The sequence below is a fragment of the Netta rufina genome (genome assembly GCF_964035555.1).
Source record: "Netta rufina genome assembly, chromosome: Z".
In the NCBI taxonomy this organism is placed as follows: domain Eukaryota; kingdom Metazoa; phylum Chordata; class Aves; order Anseriformes; family Anatidae; genus Netta; species Netta rufina.
In genome coordinates, this window is record NC_140126.1 from 36,552,703 (window position 1) to 36,574,337 (window position 21,635).

Below are 21,635 nucleotides of genomic sequence, written 5' to 3' on the forward strand. Positions count from 1 at the left end.
TAATACTCATACTGAGTGACTCATAGTGACTAGTTCACAGTATTACAAGTATTCATGTTTTTGTCATGGGAGACAGGTGAAATAGTACCTGATTGTGTTTTTGAAGAAGAATTTGAGACTGAAATAGCACCTGTATTAGGGGAAAAATAAGCAAGCTTTTGGGTGCACAGCATTTTGGGGGATTTGTGTAATTGTTTTCCATATCCACTTAAATGAAATCAGTTATGTTAATTGTTTAAACATTATGAAAGGAAAGGTAATTATGATCTCCGTGGCACAACAGGTTATAAATAAAACAGGGGAACATAAGGTTTGTAGCCTTTGTTTTTCAGGATCTACAGTGGAAGATGAAAGGTATTTGCCTTAGGACTGATGAGAGTTCAATTGGGATGGGATGTGGAAAAAGCGGTAATAATGTTACACAGTGTCTTTCAGTTGATGATTTCTGAATGTTCTGTCAAATTAGTAAGAAGTTTAGATTCTCAGCTCTTTTTCTGAAAGTGTTTTGTAGGACTCTACTGAACAATAGAACAAATAAATAAAGGATGGAAAAATTGCTCTGTTGAAAAAAATTCTTCCATTTAATGATATTTTTCATTATTTTTGCTGTAAGATAATTTTAATTCATGGTGGGTTTTAATTTCAGTTGTACTGGGACATGCTTGGACACAAGGTACATTTGTGTCCATATGATCTGTGAACTTACAGATTCTGGTCTGTGGCTTACTGAGCTGTGAACAGATGATTCAGTGCTTCTGTATTTTTGAGCCATTTTGCGATGAAAGCAAACACTGAAGTGCTTGTTTGTAGCTTATAGAATTCTCAGAGGCAAAAGATTAAATCAGTTTCTTATTTATTAACATATGACAATTTCTCTGCTATTTATTATTTAGTATGGTGTAGTATAGTTGGAAGGGACTTAAAAGACCATCTAGTCCAAATACGTGGCCTCTTCAAGGCTAACCAAAAGTTAAAGCATGTTAATGAAGGCATTGTCCAAATGTCTCTTGAACAGTGACAGGCATGGGGTGTCAACTATCTCTAGAAAGCCTCTTCCGGTATTTTACCACCCTCATGGTAAAGAAGTTTGCAGTTAGTAGGCATTGCACAGCTGAAAAGCCTTGTAATGAACAGCAACAAAATACACTTTCTTAGGTGATTCTCTTCCCTCCTCCCCTACTCCTCTATAACTTTGCAAACTAAACCTTTACTGAGGATAGTTGTCAGTTTATTTTTGGCTGAGGAGTTTTCTTTTGCTAGCAAGGTACAATAAAATGGTATGACTGAACCTAATATATTTATGGAACTGTAGTTTGTGTCTAAGGATTGAGAAGATGTTAGCATGCATGCAATACTTTGATGAAATATCTCATCTGAAAAGCTGTTTAAAACTTGGATTTAGGAAATTGAGTGCAGATCTCCTTCATTATGTAAACAAGACCTTTAGTTGCAAATGACTCATCGATAGAACAGGTAGAAGAGTATATTAATGCAGCTATCATGTTAACACTATTAGAAGTAAACTGCTTAGTCCTGAATACAGTATTTCTGATTTTGCTTTGTGCCATGTGGATATTTATAAAATGAATTTCAGTTAATAAAGTACTGATGGTGTATACCAAAGTTTGTGAAACACATAAAGACTACTGTATATGCAAGCAGTTCCTTCCTGTCCTACCTGCTAGAATGAGTGCTGTGCATCTCACCCACACTGTAGACTTTCTAGACTTCAGAGAAGGGGTACTAAATTTTCTGTCTCTTCTTGAAGAAAAATTATTTATGTCTCCTCCTTGAAGAACTGCTTTTTTTTTTTTGTATTTCCTACAGCATCAAAAAAATCAAAGTATGAAGATGTTATAGACCTCAATATCTGTGCGGATTTATCTTGTTTACGTGTCTTTATTAGAGAGAAAAAACATAGAATAGCTGAAATTCACATTGAAGGTAAGAATAAAATTTTAATAACAGAGGCATGAAACTTTGTAACCAGAAGAGTCTCTAGATTTTGTATGTCAATTTTAAGGTCTGGATAGCGAAGTGATCATGAAAAAAGCAGAAACAGAAGTAACTGCAAAATTAAAGAACATCATTATCATGGATTCTGACGAGATGGCATTGTATAAAAAGGTATGATATTTTTATGTGTCATTGATTTATGAATGGATTATAGATGCTAAATTGACCTGAACTGAACTGTGAGATCTGTTTGTTTGTTTGTTTGTTTGTTTGTTTTTCCTGTTTGCTAGGAGTATTATTTTCTACAGGCAGACTTGTTTCTGTAGCCAGTATTGTTACACCAAAATTTTGTCGATTTTGTGCAACTGTGATTCCTGGTTGCTCATTAGGCTCAATCAAAAGAATTGTTCAAGATGAAATTCTAACTGAGTATTTTCAGCTGTTTCAAAGATGATGATGTTGTTTGTTTGTTTCATTTACTGTTAATGTATTTAAACTAAAAATGTTTTAGAAGCGTGAGATAATATTTTGGAATTTGTTTTCTCTAGCATAAGTTTTTACATTGGAGGTGCTCTGTTTTTCTTCCTAAGGCTCTTTACATCACAGGAAAAGAAGTCTTCAACTTCAAAATGATATCTTATGTGAATGCTACAGATGGAATTGCATATGCAAACATGGATGTTGTTGACAATAGTATGAGCCTAACAGTTGGGTGTATTCAAGTAGTTTTTGTCAACAAGTTTGTTTCTTCTATTTTGGTAAGTTAAATTTTCGAGTTGATGTTCCTTAGCATGCAGACACCACTGCCAAATCTAGAAAAGGATAAAGCATCCCATGTAAGATGGTGCCTATTTGTGTTAGAATTCTTGCAATCTTGTAAAACCTTTGCTGGATATATGATTGAACTATTTACTTTTCTTATCTATATTTTCATTATTGTGGAGTGGATGGTTAAGCAGTAATGTTTGCTAATATTATCCCTTTTTTTTAATGATCTGTGGCAAATTATAGATACATACACTGTTTTGTGGCGATGAAATATAAGTATTAAGCCATGAAAATGAATGCCTTTTCTGTACATTCTGCTAAATAAATCAATCTTTTACACATCAAATGAGTAAATAATTCATACAAGTCATGTTACAAAATCATTATTGTTTCCATCTGACTTATCAAACATTTAGTATGGAATTTAATTTTTATATAGGCATATTTTGTCATATTCTGGGAGAGATTATCCTACTAAGGAATTAAAGTGTTTAGAAAAAGTAGTATCTTTAGATGGTTTGCTATTTAAAATACTATGATTCTTAGAGTTCTTGAAGTAATATAATTCTTAATAAAACTCCCAAATTCTGTATTTTTTCCTAGGCTTTTATAAATAACTTTCAAGCTGCCAAAGAAGCTCTTACTGAGGCAACTGTTCAAGCAGCAGAGAAAGCAGCTACAGGTGTAAAAGAGCTAGCAGAGCGTAGTTCTCGTTTGGCACTAGATATCAATATCAAAGCACCTGTTGTGATAATTCCACAATCAGCAGTGTCTGCGAATGTCCTGGTGGCTGATCTTGGTCTAATTACTGTAAAGAACCAATTTTTTATTGCTAAATCAAAATCTTGGTACAATCTCCCACCTGTTGTTGACTCTATGACAGTGAATTTGAGCGAACTGAAGTTATACAGGTAATGTTGTGTCAAGATTTTTTCAAATTTCTATAGTCATTGTGGAATACATCAGTTGAAGAGCTTTGAGAAGTTGTTATCAAAATAATTACTGGTTGGTTATTGTCAGATACACTATTATCTTGAAATATAACAGGAAGTTAATAATTAATATTTAAAATATATGGCTTAGGACAAACAGCATTCTACAGGTCTTTTAATAGAAGCAAATCACAGAATGTCTGTTTACAGACTGTCATGTAGATTAATAAATTTAGGAATTATTCACTGCTTTGGGACAAGTTAAACCCACTTGTAAATGGGTATTTTAACCTTTTTTTTAAGCTATTTTTATCAGGAAATAAATAAAGCCAGATAGATGTAAAGAAACATTTGTAAGTGGGCTTTGGTGCTGGAGATTAAGAGCAGGAGCGGAAGAGGAAGGGGATTTTCAAACAGTTGAATACTGAAGAGAGAAGGAACTGCTCTCCAGTTGATAAGAGGTCATAACTTGCAAAAAGCTAGTATACTGGACATATGGTCTATATATCTCCTCCCTGCCGAGAAATGATGTTTAGTTGCTGGAGCAAAGCTTTAACTAGATATTTTAGGAGTAGTGCACTCAGCTATGAAGACTGTTTTACAGTACTTTTCAAAAAAATCAAGAAAAGACTGAAACATGTTCATGTTTGTTAGAACATGTAAGTAGTATGTTGTGCTGATAGTACTTTGTTTCTCTTCACAGATCATACTATGAGCAGGATACATTACAAAGTGAAGTACAGCTGCTGCAGCCACTCAATCTGGAAGTAGTTGTTGAACGAAATTTAGCTGCTGCATGGTATACTGAAGTTCCTGATATTGAAATATCTGGACGACTCAAACCTATGAATGTAAGCAGTCTTTTCTGAAAGCAACTATTAAAAACCTTAGATTTATTAATAGATTTAATTTAATAGATTAATATCAAATTATATAAATAATATAGATTTAATTATTAATAGATTTATTTTTCCTGTCCACAAAATCCCAAGCTCACTAGCTTATTATTTGATCTAAAGACACAAAGGTAGAATGGATTTTGTTGTTTCATACAGGAAAAAGGAAGTGAATACATTTTTGCTCTGATCTGGGTTTCATCTGCAATACTGCAGATAGACTTTGTGCTATATATTACTGTTGCCATTTAGAAATGAGTATGCTTTTATAGCCTTGTGTTATGCGTCTTTTGGTATCTTTGAAGGATAGAGTAGAAAAACTTGGGTTTTATTCTTCAGTTTGTTAGTGACATGGTCAACTGCAGAATTCATACCTACAGCAAGCTTCAGTTAGTGCACATTCTCATTTAAATTAAATGTCATAAAATTTAAAGCATGTTAGATGTATGAGAAAACCTTTTTGTTAAATTTTGAAATAAAACTAGTAACCCTTGTTGTGAAGTACCTTTTGACTAAACACGCTTAACAATTTTAAGCAACTGTAGGTTAAACTGTTTTGTATTTTCTAAAAGTCAATTTCTAAATTGTAGCTTTACAAAGAAAGTTTGTGGAAAAAGAAAACAAAATGTGTGAACAACTTTTGATTTCTAGAATTTACTTTAAGGAATTGTGCAGATTTTAGAAAACTTTTTTTCTTGTTTCTTTAGTCTCCTAACTAGTGATTCAAATTAGATGAACTTTATTTATTTATCTAAAAATTTAGATTTCAGTTACCAAAAGTTTAATGAATAGGTACGTTCTACGTTTATTAACAATCTTTTTTTTTTTTAAGCTAATTCTCAGTCAGGAAGACATTACAACAATATTGAGGACACTAAATGAAAATATATGTGGAAGCTCGGATGCATCACCACCTTTACCAGAACCAAAAGATACAACTAGCCATTGTAGCGATATCCAGAGTACTTCACAGCAATCTGCAGGTAACGTATTCTATAATTAAATGTTGTCTAGCTTTTTAGGTATTACTTTCAGCTTATTCTTTTTGTTGTAATAACATTTATGAAAAGATGCCAGATTCGTTTGTTTTTAACAGTATTCCTCTGTTATCTTGACATCATTTGTTCAAACATACCCTGCATTAATGGTAATGACTAGGACCAACTAAGCTGCTGTAGTGGGTCTTACAGAATGATGTGTTTTACTGCTCTTCTGGCAGTAATGCAGCAAGCACATAAAAGTCTGTCAGCTGGGTTTGGTAACATTTTAACTTTAGAAAGTTGCTCTGTTAGTCTTTTGCCTCTGTATGCTCGTTCTGTTGCTATTAGTATTTTAAAAGTTTGTCTTGTAAGTATAGAATAGATCAAAGTAGTGTAGTTGGAAGGGATCATCAGAGAACTTCTAGTCTAGCTGTCTGACATCTTCAGGACTAATCAAAAATTAGGGTTGTAATGAGAGTACTGTCCAATTGCCTTCTGAACACTGACAAGCAGTAGCCACCTCTCCAGGAAGCCTGTTTCAGTGTTTGACCACCCTCACAGTAAAGAAATTTTCCCTTGTGTCCAGTCTGAACCTACCATGGGGTGGCTTAGTGCCATTCCTGCATGTCTTGTCATCAGTTACCAGGGAGCAGAGACCAGTACCTCCCTCTGTGCTTTTCAGAAAGTTTCAGAGGGCGGTAAGGTCAGCTCTCAGCCTCCTTTTCTCCAGACTAAACAAGCTCTGTGTCCTCAGCACTTAGCAGCTTTGCTGTCCTCCTCTGGAGGCTTTCAAGGACCTTAACGTACTTTTTATGTTGTGGAGATGAGAACTGCACACAATATTCAAGGTGCAGGCCTCACCAATGCTGAATGTAACAGGAGAATCACCTCTTTTAACCAGCTGGCTCTGCACCCCAAAATGTAGTTTTGCCCTCTTGGCTGCTGGGGCACACTGCTGGCTCATGTTGACTACTTCTGGCATTACTAAAAGTTATCCCTGCTGAGTAGGCATCATTAGTCATTAACTGTTCAGCACACACTCAAAAACAAAGTAGGAACTTGCGTTCTGTGTAAGATTCCAGCATGAAGTACTGTATACCATTAAAGGAAGCTGTATACGTGTATCTAAGTGGTCAGAACTGCATATAGAAGATACATACACAGCATTTTACGTTCTCAAATGTATGTGAATTTTCTCAACCAGATTGGACTTAACTGTAATGGGTTTACATGTGGAGGAATAGGTAAGCTGTAGTTTATTATAGTGATTTTGAGGATACATATTATTTTCCATATTTACTGTCAAGTTATTTTATTTAATGTGTTTCTAATTTCTGAAAGGTGTAACAGTTGTGACATCAGCTGTAGTAGAATTGCACTCACCTGTAAAAATAAAAACAACACTAAAACTGGATTTCAGATTCGACTCCCTGACATTGGTGCTGTATAGTCCAAATTCAAAACAGGTAGGTATAATTTTGGTTTCAGGGAGAAAGAAATAATTTTGAGGTTGCCTAAAGTTCTGGAAATTATGCACAGGAATATTTTGGTTTATGAGAAGAGAGAATGATTTCTAGTACTAAAAACAAAACCAATATAAATGATAAAAAATTATTTTAACTAAACCAGCTGTCAGGAAAGACAGTGGCCAATGGTAACACATCATACATGGCAGCTTCTGTGATGTGATTTGACTTCAAATTTGCTGACTTGATTAAAATCTTGATTAAAATCTTTTAATCTTGATTAAAAGACTCTTTGGGGGAGGGGAAATACAGAGGAATGCAGGCCTTTTTTTCAGTTATACATACTTGTGTGGACACCTAAGTAAAGTTGCAGAGAGAGATTTAGAATATGTATCACAGTACAAATGCATTTTTAGTTTTCTTGGTAAAAGAAAAAGAAAAACTGCTAAAACTTGTCAGCAAATTTCTGACAAAAGGTATGTTAGTATTTTGTTGTAAAAAAGTGTATTAGTTTAGATTTTGAAGACTGGCTGGACACTACGTAGTGTCCCATATAGCCATAAGGGAAAAAAAATTAATTTCTCACATTTGGCATTTTTTGCTTAATCTGCATATTGTTAAACTTAAAAACAGAAAAAAAAAAATCAAAACCTACATATGACAGTTCTACTTTCTTTTAAGCACAGTTACCCTTTCACTAAAGTAGACTTGCTCTAACAATCTTGTAGAAAGGTAAAGCTTTCTTTTAACAGAACTTTCCCCGTGTGTTACTGATTTTTGTTGTCTTTTGAATTATCAGCGAGTTCATTTAGTGTATTGTTATTAGAACTCTTAGCAGTTACAATAAAGCTGTATAGCACACTGTTGTGTAATCTCCATTTCCTGTAAGCAATCCTACAAATATATTTTCATTCCATTTAAACAGGTTACAAATTTGGATCAGAGAGATGACCTGTTGAAGCTTGCAGAGTTTAAGTTAGTTTTAATGTCAGCTGCAGTCAAAATGTTATCAGATGGTTCAATGAATGCTTCAGTCAAGCTAGCAAACTGTACATTAGATGATAAAAGACAGTCAATCCAGAAGGCTACACCAAGGTCTGTGTTTTGACATAAATTACTGTTTTATTGGAGCTTGCCATAGAGCTACAAATATTTCTGTTTTACTGTTCTTTTAAAAACAGCTGTTTTTGATGTAGGTAGTTCTTGTTGTGCATGTTATAATTTCAGTGTTTGTGAATAAGACTTGTATTTTCTTTTTGCCATTTGTTCCATATGATTTTTTGTGACAGACCAATACAGGTGCTATTGACAAACTTGAAGTAGCTAAGTGCTGAAGGAAACTTCTTTTACTTTCATTTTACTTTTTTTAATTTACTGTTTTAATAAACCAGTGGGCAGTAAGACTCAGATTTTCTTTCCAAAGAATAACAAACTTAGGTATAACACTTTGAAATGTAAACAAATAAGTGTAATAGTCTATGTTGTTAAAATTATGAACACCTTCAGTTGCCAATATGCAGGAGTCTTGTCAGTTTTGAAGTTTTATAGAATTTATGTTGATACTGATTTCTTATGCTTTAAAGCATTGGTTAAGCTTCAAGGTTTTCAGTATCACTTTTTAAGTACAGTTTTGTTAATGTATTGCATATGGAGAGAATCGAGTATTTTTCAGTATTTGTGGCTCTTTTCTTATTGTTTCCTTAAATGCTGCTTTAATGGTCTTTCAGGATGGTGGAAATGAAGCATGGATTTGAAAAGAAAGTTATGGTGGATATAAGTTATAAGCAGGGGAGAGATGGCACTGTTTTTGACATGATTGTTCAAGAGATATACCTTTGTGCAAGCATGGAATTTCTACTTACTGTTGCAGATATATTCCTAAAGGCTAATGCAGAAAGTGCTGCTGCACAGAGAAATCTCAAACAGTCTTTACCTTTAAAAGAGCAAGGTACATGCTGGAAATACTTTTTTTTTTTTTTTTAAAGAAAATAAATAAATATATTTAAATAAATATCTAGTTATACTCAGCATAATAATACTCTAAAAAATTATAATACTCTTTTTATGTTGTTTTGTGTGTATAGAACAGCTTCTTTTAACCATTGATGTTTCTTTCTTTGCATCACGAAAATTGGTTTATGACCTTCAGTCTTCATTTCCAAATGATGCTCTGTCTTCTCAGAAATGCCTAAAAATTGATTTCTAAAATTAAATAAGTTGGAAAAGGAGAGTTACATCTGGCAATCCCTAGATTTGTTTGTCTACCACAGTCATGATTTTTTGTTATGCCTGAAAGTAGTTAAGGCTTTAAAAGTTTTTTATCTGCAGTAAAGAGTCTAGAAATAGGTCAGTGGCAGGGATTTACATGTTTCCTGATGCCAGTTTTGCTAGATCTTAGCACTAAATCTTTAGAATACCTCTAAATGTTATAAACAATAAAAACAATAGATGTAAATACTGACAGTTTAAGCTTTGAGCAATTAATCAAATTGAATTTATGTTTTTGAAGCACCTGTGCAGCCTGTCTCTACAATGGAAATGAACATTATTGTTAAAAATCCAGAGATTGTGTTTGTGGCTGATTTAACAAGAAGTGATGCTCCTGCATTGGTGGTTACAACACAGTGTGAAGTCTTCATTAAAAATAGCCCTGAAAGGTATAGCATGACAGCTGCTGTTAAAGAGATACAAGTGAAAGCATGCCCATTCCTTCCAGAAAAAAGGAAAGGGAACGTTACTACGGTGAGTTTAATAACATCCAGTTTATTTTGAAAAGATGCTATATTACTTGTGCTACTAGAATGTAAGTTACTTGAGAAGTTTTTATCATTAGAATGTCTATTATGGATATATTAATAAATTTTTTGTTTGGATTATATTGTTGCTTTTATTCTCTTTTGTGTGTTAAGCTAAAGAGTTTCATCTTAATCTGTGGCGTTGAGGTTTGCTTTCAATGACAATGGAAAAATTAAGGGCCTGGAGGAGTAAAAATGTAATGATCTCTGATGTCCAGTGTAAGCCAAATAAAGAGTATTTTGTGAGAATACACTATTTCGGATGAAGTATACTCCTTTTGGAATTTCAGTCTGAAACTGTGTTAAATAGCTATGTTAGTGAATAACAAAGGATCACAGACAGAATAGAAAGTATATATTATGAATTGTGTACAGTAAGTTATTCATAAATACTTTATAAAAATACTTTTTTTAATAAAAACCTGCCTACTTTATGGAGCTATGTAGGCCAAAACAAAGCGGTAATTGCAAAGAATAGGGACTTCCACTCCATCTCTTTATCTGATACATTCATGGAAATCCGTTCCTGCAGGCATTCAGGGCCAGGCTGGATGTGACTCTGGGCAGCCTGCTGTAGTGGTTGGCAACCTTGCCCAGAGCCAGGGGGTTGAACCTAGATGATCTTTAAGGTACTTTTCAACCTAGGCTGTTCTATGATTCTATGATCTTACTCCTGGGCTAGACAATCTTTGATTGCATTAATCTGTTAAAAATCTGTAGTTGAGAAAGTAATTTTTGCATTGATAGACACAATACAGTGCAGAATCTCTTAATTTTCATTTCTGTACGTGGTAAATGTGGCACAAATGTGGCCATCTTTACAGAATGAAAGTAAAAGCATTCAGGCCCTGCTTTCATTCTTACAAAAACAACTCCTGCCAGATTCTCACATCTCAGACTGTAGAAACAGAAGATCTGTCTGACAGAATCTTTATGATGAAAGAAGAAGCGTTTTAGGATGTTAGTTTTGGTACTCAAAATAGTACCTGCCCTCTTGGAATGATTTGGAAAGTTCTCAAGATTTAAAATTCTCAAGGGGTCAAATAAAATGTTCTCTTCAGGTAGCATTGTAATTAGCCCCTTTTGAAAAATAAGAAATCTCTGAACCCAGCTTTACCATAAACAATATAATTTCAGTCAGGTAAATTAATAAGAGATCTAGAGATTCAGATGACATTCCACTGAATTTAGTCAAGCAAGAAAATGTATGTATGATGTTTTATGAAGATTGTAAGATATCTGAAGACTTATATTCACATGAAGATTTTATAATGCCTAAACCTTGAGGACACTAGTGGTAGATGAATTTGTCCTCCAGATGAATAGATTCCCCAGATTTCAGCAAGCTAGCTCCTGAATTTAGAGTGGTGCAAATAATGAAGTTCTTTCCATACATTTCTCACATGTACATTGGTCTAAGGAGGAATGTTTCTTTCTTTACTGTACCACCAAAAATATATAAATAAATAAAATGGTGAATTTGAGCAGCAGTGGTTGAAATAATAACAGACTGAAAATTGTTAGATCAAACTCACTGGGGAAAATATCTATCTAAAATATCATATATCTATGCCTCCAGTATATGATTTAGATGTGGACAGAGATGCTGGGAAAGATTACAAAATTAACATTGCTGGAAATTTTTTTATTAAAAAAACAAAAAAAAACAAAAACAACAACAAAAAAAAAAAAAAAAACAAAAAAAAACAAACAAAAAAACACCACCACACTTATTTTCTCAGATAAGGAACTCAAGAGTAAGTTTTGTTGTCAATACAGTTTCAGGAGTACAGACACTAACTACATCAGCCTGCTTTGTTAAACGCATAGGTTTTGGTTAACCTTGGTAAATAGGAGTATGCAATGTCTGTAAAACAAAGCTTTAACTGAGTCACTGTGATTTTGTGATGTATTTATTCAGTATGTTTGCTTTGTTTTCACTATCTGAAAAGTCTGATTCCCCTCAAAAGTCACAAGCATAGTGTAGTACATTTTCCTGTATTTGACATTTGATGCTTTTTAATGATTGAGAATAACTGAGGTGATGCTTCTGATGCCTTTCTTTCTTTACATTGGAGAATATATTACTGTTAAGGTTGCTCTTAATTTTGAAGAACGAATAATGATTACTTTTCAGTATTTTTAATGTATGATATTTAAAATTATATGCTTTTTAGAATACTTTTATTTTTCTCTACGTGTTTTGTACTCTTTTGTGTAGGTACTGCAGCCTTGTGACTTCTTCTTTGAGATGAAGCAATCTGGTACTAATCCACAGTCAGCTGATCTAATGATTAAATCTCTGACAGTAAAAGTAGGTCGATATTTTTATGGCTTTTAGTTCTCTGCTCCTTCCTGCTCAGAAGTCTTTAAAGTTGCTTGTGCTTGTTTCTTAAAAAAATAAAAAAAATCAGGAATGACTGAAGTGGTGAATTGTTTCTGTTCTTCATCAGGTAACTTTGCTGTTTAGGATGTAAAAACAAAGAAAATTTAATAACTATTATGTCACAGTGTTTTTGGATGCTGAGTACTATAAAATAGCCTGATGTACAGAATAAAGTTTTGAAGCATTCATATATGGTGTTGAACGATATAGGTTTGAAAGTTCCTATCTGGAAGAAAGGCAGGGGTTGAAAATATGAACAGGTTAAAATGTAGCTTATGGAAAGAAATCCGTGTTCATATGTGAGGAAAGAGTCCTGTAGAGAACAGAACTATTGTAGAGAACTTTTTTGTTGGTGTAACATGATTTGTTAAGATTTTGTGTCTGAAAGTAGCATACCTTTTCCTGTACTAGCTTCTCATTTCCAATTATTCCAACTTCTTTTTTGTAGGTTTCACCAATTATCATAAATACAGTAATCACTATTACCTCCGCCCTTTATCGAACTGCAGAAACAACTGAAGAAGAGATTAGTCAAATTCCTCCAGACTTGTGGAATATGAAAGATGTAAAAAATCTAAAAATGTGGTTTCTTGAAGAGTCAAATGAAAATGAAGACTCAAATCCAACCTCTGAACTGGTTCCCACAGGAGAGTCATTGAAAATGTGTATAGAATCTCTCATTCTAACACTTGAAGCTGGGGTTGGCCACCGAACTGTACCAATGCTCTTAGCCAAATCCTCATTTCTTGGAGAAGTCAAAAATTGGAGTACACTTATCAACCTACATTCTCAGCTTGAGCTAGAGGTGAGGAATCCTAGCTGAGGAAGAAAAATTCTCTTAAGATATTAAGCTCATTATCTTATTTAGAAAATAAAAGAAAAATCACCCGTATATTTGATGATTAAGCTCTTGATGGTACATACATGTATTGTAGCAGCAGGACAGGAATAAGGTCTTAAGTTAGCTAAAGTGAAAATCTAATGCATTAAATATAAGGTATTAATGATAGTAATTGAGTTTATACAATGTGACATTCATCCACATTTAAACTTAATACAGCTTCCCAGAGGACTGTTGTGACAATATTAAGTTTTGGAGTAGCAGCTGGCTAAAACTGTGTGACAATGGCAAATTAAGATTGCAATATAATATATTCATATGTCATTTCTGTACATGTAAAGTATTATGTGATATCAGTTTCATACATAAATCTTCCAAAATTTCCAATATTTGGAAATTAGTTATATTAAATTAATTGGTCATTGTAGGTAGATTCATCCTTATTTCATAGTGTTTCAGACTTCTAGTGCCTACAGCATAAGCAAAAATTATAGTTTAAGTGACAGACCTTACACAATTTAATTTGGAAATGGGTCTTCCCAATAGAGACTTGCATGCCTCATTTATTTACTTAATTTATTTACTTCATCTTATGGTAGGAGTTGACTAAAAGTACAATCTGACTGTCTTCTATAGTCCAAAATAATTAATATATTTGAAAATCAGAATTTGAAGTCTTAAAATCTGTAGAGCTTTTGTTGATTTAAGTTGTATGCAATTTCCTAACTGACATTTCCATTTCCCATAGGTACATTATTTTAATGAGATGTTCGGGGTGTGGGAACCATTACTTGAACCACTAGAAATTGAGAAGACTGATTTATTCAAACCCTGGATTCTAGAAATCAAGGTATATTTCCAAAGCTAAACTCAAATCTTTTATTTTAATTCCTTGGGGGGGGGCGGGGATAAAATTATGTTGTATGTACTCTGCACCTTTTATTACTGATATTAAAAAAAATATGTAATGATTTTGTTCCTTCTTCATAGTTACTGATACTTTTTTTTTTTTTCCCTGTTAGTGAATGAAACCAGGTCTTGCACCAGTAAACATCCAGACTCTCATATCTTTTAAATAATACTGTCTTTTAGGTGACAGGAAGGTTTGATTCCTATTGCACTAGATAATCATGATGGTTTTATGTTAAAGTGTCTAAAGAGTCAGGTCATATGTAATTGATACATTCAGTGGCTTTGGAAAGATAGAACACTCATATTGTTCCATGGTAGTATCTGTACCATACTGGAAGCAATGACACTTGTGGGAATACTGTTTTTCTTATTTCATCTCCCTCTTGAAAACAGTCTTGATTCTGCTTTCAAAGTAGATAAGGATTTTTTTTTAAGGAAAGGAGATGGATTTTTATTTGTGTTTTCCCTGTTCTCTCTTAACTCTCTTTTATTGCATTGTTAGCTGATTTGTGTAATTTTTCAATATTTTTTTTTTGCCTGAGAGCTTGTTCAGAATGCGATAAATGTCCTTCTCCTACAAAAGTTAGTATCAAACAGCTTTCTACAGCAGTGACCTCAGAAATTAAGAACTTGCTTTTATGACTGTTCCTAAAAAGATAAGAGACCTAATGCAGGAGGAAGGTATAAGGTAGTGAGTCAAAGCTCATACTTCATTGCCTAGGATTTGAAATGTAACATTTGGAAATGCATCATTTCCAGAAACACTGAAGTGCTGGAAAATACTTCATATAGTTGTTTTTGTTTTTTTTTCTTTTTTCCTGTCAAATACTAAAAAAAAAACATACAAAGTGAGTACATGGTTTGGAAACATGTAGACTATATTTAGAGTTAGTATTTTAAGAATGAGAAATAAACTATGTATATAGTTTTTATATAGTCATATTAGATGTGTTAAGATAAATGTTTTCACACAGCATTAACTAGGTATGTAAGTATATGGGGACATTTATTTTTGAATAAATATAAATTTAGCTGCTATAATTGCAATCTAATTGACTTCTGAAATCTATCTTTTGCTTGTTGCCGTCTTCTTTCCCTCTTTCTGTTTTAAATTGAGAATAAAACCATGAACAAAATAGGAAAATAGTAAGGGCACAGAAGTAGGAAGAGAAGAGTAGAAAAAAAAAGTCATGAGACTTGCTTTACAGAAAGATTGATCAGATAAGAATTAAAAAAATATATAAATCTCCTTTCAGATGAAGAAGAAGCCTAAAAAAGCAGTGGTTGAATCAGATGCAGAAGAAAACTACAAAGTTCCAGAACATAAAACAGTAATTAATGTTTCCTCAAAAGACCAGCTGAATATTACACTATCCAAATGTGGTCTACAAATGTTGAGTAACTTGGGCACGGTAAGAAAGATAACGACAGTGTCAGATTTGTGTTAAATGTATGTTTGCACAGATTCTTCTGTTGAAGCCTTACTTCATTTTTGTGTTTTACTTACTTCATATTTGTGTTTTGTATCTTTGCTTTCTAGGCATTTGCTGAAGCAGCAAGTCAAACTTCAGACATCTTCAAAAAAGACCGAGCGCCATTTGTACTAATAAATTCTTTAGGACTTCCCATCACCGTCTCACCCAGTGATTCCTTTAGTGTCCTCAATGTCGAATTTGGAGCAAAAATATTTCATTTAGTAGATGGAGAGAATTTAAATATGGAATATGTCAGAACTAAAAATGAGAGTGACCAGTTCACCGCAATGACCACTCTGAGTAGCAAAAGGTTTTACATTCAAATCTGTAAGTTCCAAAGTTCATAAACCTTATGTTTTTGTAGCATGAGGCATGATGCATCTTCTACTTGTCAGTAAATACTGGAGGACTGCACAACATGAAAGGAATGATTCTTCGTATTATAGATGCATCCCAGTGTTTGAAATCCTGCTTTGACCTTTTTAGCTAAAAGTTGCATGTATATTGCTTGTTAAATAAATTTCCTACCATGGTAACTTTTAGATAACTAATATTTATTTCCTAGTTCCGTTGCAATCAAATGCTTTTTGTTTGTATTCACAAGTTAATGCAGAATTAAGCTGCCAATTTATTTTTTTTTTAACAATACTGAGGGATGCATGTATACATGTTGAGAGAAGTTACTTTTAAGAAAGTATTGTTTTATTTAAAGAACACAGTTAAAGCTGAAATAAAATTTAGCGATTTTTAATGGTGTTAAAAAGTTAGTTTGTCATAGCAATTGACAGTTTTTCAAAACTGATTTGGCAAACAAATCTTGACCATATTATTTATTAATAGTTGAATTATTTTCTAATATTTATGTGCTGTACTTTTCTAGTAAGCCATAATATTTTGTAAATATTTCTCTCTAGGCACGAATTTTATTTGCAGAGGCAAAAGATGGAATGTACTTAAGTTATGTACATTCATAATTTATTCATTTATGCTTGTTCCTGTGGCGGAGTGGGGGAGGGAGCGGGAGAATCTTTCCTAGGTTAGACCTGGCACTTAGGGACATAGGTTAGTGGATGACATTGGTAGTATGGGGATGGCTGGACCTGATGACCTTGAAGGTCTCTTCCAACCTTAATAATTCTATGATTCTATTTATTTGGTGACATGACAGGTTTGTCAGACTGAAAGTGGTGGTTGTCCTTGTTTGCTTTGAATTTTTGTGGAGGTAAAGTGGTACATAAAATACTCTTGAATGTACATTTTTGTATTTCAAATGTATCTTTATCCCCCTTTTGAGACTTTCATTTCTGACCTTGTATGTTCTAGGTCCACATAATCATTCCACTGTGGAGAAGATTCCATTAACAAAAGTGGGTCGATGTATTTACAGAGTAAGGCATGAGGAATCAGGTGTTGAAAGGTCCATTGTCTGCCAAATTGATACTATTGAAGGAAGCAAGATTATAACTATACGTTCTCCTATCCAGGTATATATCCAGTACATTTCCAGTATGTACATATCCATATATGTATAGGTATATATCCAGTACATATCCGGTATCCCCTACATTATAATTATTTTTTGGTTAAATTTTTAATAATGTAAATGATCATAAATACGTAGTCTATAAATAAATATTTTTACAACTGTATTTTACAAACTGATCTGAACAATTAATATAAATCTGCTGCTGTGTATTTATTATAAAGAGATTTAGAAGATATTTTCAAGAACAAAAAGCTTTTTCAAAATGATGAAGGGACTGGATGGAGTAGTATTAGAAATGGACCAGATGTTAGATCAGCATAATTCATCACTAATGTTTTCTAATACTTGCTCTAATTTTAGCCTTGTGAAATATTTGCTCTGTATGAAATTTTCAAACCTCTTAAATTTACCTTGGTTCCTTAAGGTTATCCTTCTGTTGGGTAGTTTCTTTTTCTTCATCCTATGCCATTGACAGTTGCATTTCAAATTTAATACCAAACTAACTGAAGAGTGAGCCCTTTCAGCATACCTTTAATAGTCTTTTTGATAGACATGTAATTTCTTAGGCCAAAGCAAACAGAATTTTATGGATGGTCCAAATAGTAGTATTCTATGATAGTGTCCATGGTTAATGATCAGATTTACTGTGTTTTTTTTTTCCTTATGTTAACACTTCAGCTTTGATATCAACATGGTAACTGGATTTTGGTCACTGTCTAGGTTTTCTTGTGGTTGCACAAGATCCTGATGTAACTGCAAATGGGTCAAAAATAAAAAAGCAGTTTTCTAGTATTTGTGTCCTTATTACATAATGAGAGCTTGGATGTCTTAGGACATCCAGGAGGTATACCGCTTCAGAGGGGACAGGAAAGAATAACAAGTATTTTTTTGATGCATGTGGTTCTATTTTTTCCCCACATAAAACAACAACATTGGTAATTAAAAACAAACTGTCACTCTTCTATATAGGGTTGTGTGCTGAAATATCAGAACTGGGTAACTGTGCAGCATTTATAAAAAGTTACTATACTGAAGAAACTGCTCTGCTTGGAAACCTAATACAATTTTAACATTAATGACATGAAAGAACGATATTCTATGTATATATAATGCATGCTTTTATGTTGGGTTAATTATATATGTCTATGTAAAATTTGTAGATTATTTAGGCAATTTTAGACATTTCCTTCAGAGAGACCTGAAAAGGAGAACATTAAATAATCGAAAATTTTAAAAAGGGAGCAACTGATTATGACTAATTTCCCAGAGTTGATAATACAATTAAATGAACACTGAAATAGGAAACTAATTTTTGCAAAGAACAAAAGAGCTAAATGCTCACCCAAATTCAACGTATGTTAATCATTTAACTGTGAGTAAAGTTTTGCTTCCCTTCTGTTTTCTTCCATGTGAATTTTGACCCACAGAGCTTTGTATCTGTTGTATTTTTAAAAGAAAGTTCTTTGGAAAGTTGTTAGACAGTTCAGATTTACTTGTCTTTGATTTTGCAGGGTATGTTTCTCCTTGAAAAGAATTTTACAGCTAATATAGTAATTTCATAATTAAAATATAACATTAAACAGCACAACAAAATCGTTTAAGGAGATTTGCTGGTATTAGAGACAGTTCTTTTGAAATACCTGACCTTGAATGGCAAATGGGTAAGACAAACAGTGAGAGAGTCCTCATTCTGTATTCTGTTAGGCTCAGAAAAGTTTATCTTACCATTTTTTCCTAATGTATCTTGCTGGATTTTTATTTTATGTAGATAAGGAATCATTTTTCAATCCCGTTCAATATTTTTGAGGAAGGAAGATGTTTAGGGACTGCATCACCAGAAAATGAATTCAACATACCATTGTCTGCATACAGGTACATTATTGGTTTTTTTTGTTCGTTTTGTTTTTGTCATGTAATATGTTTCTACATTGCCAGTTGTTGTATCCATATAACTATACTAAAAAACAATACAAAACTGTTTCCCATTGCTACCTAATACTGTAATATAGTATAATTATAATACTGTTTATACTGTGTATAATACTGTAGTATAGTATAGTTATAGTATAATATTATACTGTGATTATACTATCATTGTTGGCTAGGATCTTCTCAGAGCATCTGTTCTCAGTTAAATTAGGATACCATTTAGTTGAAATGTTTTTTTTTAGGGACTTCTGAAATCCATTTTACCAAACAAATTAGCTGAGCATTTGACTGTCTCTAACAATTCAAGTCCAGGTGCTTCTGGGACACAATGATGCATGATGCAATGATACAGTACAGACATTTTTCTTAATGGAATGATGTCTAGTGATATAGTACAGCTGCTTTTTTTTTTTTTTTAAAAAAAAAAAGAAAAAAAAAAGTTGTCTTTTTGTTTTTAGCGGTACTTAAACCTAAAGTTGAAACTAATACATTTAGGCACTTCATCACACATCACATCACTGATACAGAAGAAAACTTGTCAGCCTTGGGTTCCAGCATAGCTATGCTGCTATTAGCACCTTCAAGATTACACCCAATTGAAACTGCAGTGAGTTGCTAAGTACCATTTAGCTGAACTGTCACTAACTTTTAGGCAGATGTTTACTTTGCCTGTTTTTAGAAATGTAGAGGCTTTTTCCATCTCTTTTCACCTAAACATGTCCCCTTCCCCCCCATTTTTTTTTCTTTTCTGGCAAGTATTACAGTTTGCAGGTTTCTTTATGCTGAAGTTTGCAAAGCAATCATAAAAGTTATAGAATGCTTCCATGTTCTGCACAAGTCATTGAAAGCAATCCTTCTGTTTCAATTTTCTTTTTTTGTTAAATAAGCTACAATGTACTGAACATGCTATTAAGTTCACCAATATTTCTAACTATACATATTTTATTTAATAAGATTATTTATTAATAAGGTTTAGCAACCTTCTGATTAAATACACTGATTATTGGTGAGTCTCCCTAGACAGTCACAAAATGTTCATTGACAAAAATCTTCACTCAGGGAGCAGCTGATTGGGTTAAAGCGGATGCCTTACAAAACCCATTTCTATAAAAATAATCCATTAATTTAATGCATAACTTGACCAGAAAGAAGGGCACATTTTGCGGATCTGTCTAAAGAGTGAATTGTTTATTCATACCTTTTTCATGGAAAATGGAGTATAACAGCTCTTGTAAGGGATTTCAGCAGCCTTTCGTAAGAATCCCCAGCAGCCCCTTCTGCCTGAGTAAAGCATGTGAAGGTATGGAGCAAAAACCCACAGCTGGTACAAATCTAGGATTCTTTGGGATCTAAAATACTTTTAGCTTCCTGACTTGAGCAAGAAAAGGCAGACAATGAATTACTGTCAGAAATCATCAATATTTTAAGTAATACTAGAGTTGTTAGCACTACTAACTTATTTTACTAAATTCTTGTGTCTAACAAGGCTAATGATACCCTGGGCTGCATTCGGAAGAGTGTTGCCAGCAGGTCAAGGGAGGTGATTCTCCCCCTCTACTCAGCCCTGGTGAGGCCACAGCTGGAGTATTGTGTCCAGTTCAGGGCTTCCCATTACAAGAGGGACATGGAGCTACTGGAGCGAGTTCAGAGGAGGGCTACGAAGATGATTAGAGGACTGCAGCACCTCTTACATGAGGACAGGCTGAGAGAACTGGGCCTGTTTAGCCTGGAAGAGAAGACTGAGGGGACACCTCACCAGTGCTCATAAATGCCTGAGTGGAGGGTGTCAAGAGGATGGAGCCAGTCTTTTTTCAGTTGTGCCTAGTGAGAGGACAAGAGGCAGTGGGCACAAACAGAAGCACAGGAGGTTCCAGCTGAATATGAGGGGGCACTTCTTTACTGTGAGGATAAACATGGAAACCACAGAGAGCTGGTGGTTTCACCTTCTCTGGAGATATTCAAAACCCACCTGGCTGCCATCCTGCACAATGTGCTCTAGGTGATCCTGCTCGGCAGGGGGCTTGGGCTAGGTGATCTTCAGAGGTTCCTTCTAACCTCAGCTGTCCTGTGATTCTGTGATTGCATTCTACTTTATTGTAATTAAAATATTCAATCTCATACTGAGTTTCTTTTAAATGATTTCATTTACAGATCTGTACTGAGTTTGCAACCCATAGCCAATGAAAGTGGAGTGGATGGAGAATATGATATGTGTGAAGGAATTACATTTGACGAAATTATGAAAAATGTTAACAGCTTATTACAAAGGAAATGCCAGTCTGTGAGGTCAACTAACCACTCCTTTATCATCAATATTGTTATAGTAAAAGACACGTTGACATCTACTTTATGTGCAGATGATCAATGGGATTTTCCATATGTCGTTCATTTATGGCCTTCTGTTCTTCTCCGCAATCTTCTTCCATATCACATTACTTACTCTGTAGAGGTAATTCTTCAATTCTTCCATTTTTGTGGTGTTGCCTACCTGTGTCATAAAAGTTGATTAGCTGGTTGAACTACATTTGAAAATTGATATTAAAGAAATGGCTTCTGTTAGAGTTTTTCTGTAGCAGGGTTTACAGATCTTGGAAGGATAAGTCTGTATCTACAGAAATGAAGCAGCACCAGAATGGGAAAAATGGTGGGTTTAATCCTCACTAATTACACATATTTTAGATACACAGGGAAAGAGAAGTTTACACTGTATAAGCTTAATCCTATGGGAGAGTCACTTTCTGTGCAGCTTGAGCCTAACCTAAGCAGTGAAGTTTTTCCTGTGCATTATGATCGCCTCAAGCAACATAAATATG

General features: G+C 33.8%; 1 protein-coding gene across 3 annotated transcripts in view; it reads left to right on the top strand.

Moving 5' to 3' along the window:
- VPS13A (vacuolar protein sorting 13 homolog A) overlaps positions 1-21,635 on the top strand; it is a 118,927-nt gene that overhangs the window by 50,309 nt on the left and 46,983 nt on the right. For 2 of the 3 annotated variants that reach the window (XM_084305761.1, XM_084305763.1), the window contains exons 30-47: positions 1,828-1,944; positions 2,024-2,127; positions 2,547-2,714; positions 3,328-3,635; positions 4,360-4,507; positions 5,385-5,535; positions 6,874-6,998; positions 7,924-8,093; positions 8,726-8,946; positions 9,508-9,740; positions 12,015-12,107; positions 12,628-12,984; positions 13,769-13,870; positions 15,189-15,344; positions 15,473-15,734; positions 16,731-16,891; positions 18,662-18,765; positions 20,974-21,271. In XM_084305761.1, the coding sequence (XP_084161887.1) occupies positions 1,828-1,944; positions 2,024-2,127; positions 2,547-2,714; positions 3,328-3,635; positions 4,360-4,507; positions 5,385-5,535; positions 6,874-6,998; positions 7,924-8,093; positions 8,726-8,946; positions 9,508-9,740; positions 12,015-12,107; positions 12,628-12,984; positions 13,769-13,870; positions 15,189-15,344; positions 15,473-15,734; positions 16,731-16,891; positions 18,662-18,765; positions 20,974-21,271 (3,278 nt within the window). The remainder of the gene's footprint in view (positions 1-1,827; positions 1,945-2,023; positions 2,128-2,546; positions 2,715-3,327; positions 3,636-4,359; positions 4,508-5,384; positions 5,536-6,873; positions 6,999-7,923; positions 8,094-8,725; positions 8,947-9,507; positions 9,741-12,014; positions 12,108-12,627; positions 12,985-13,768; positions 13,871-15,188; positions 15,345-15,472; positions 15,735-16,730; positions 16,892-18,661; positions 18,766-20,973; positions 21,272-21,635) is intronic. The other variant, XM_084305762.1, reaches the window with a different exon arrangement.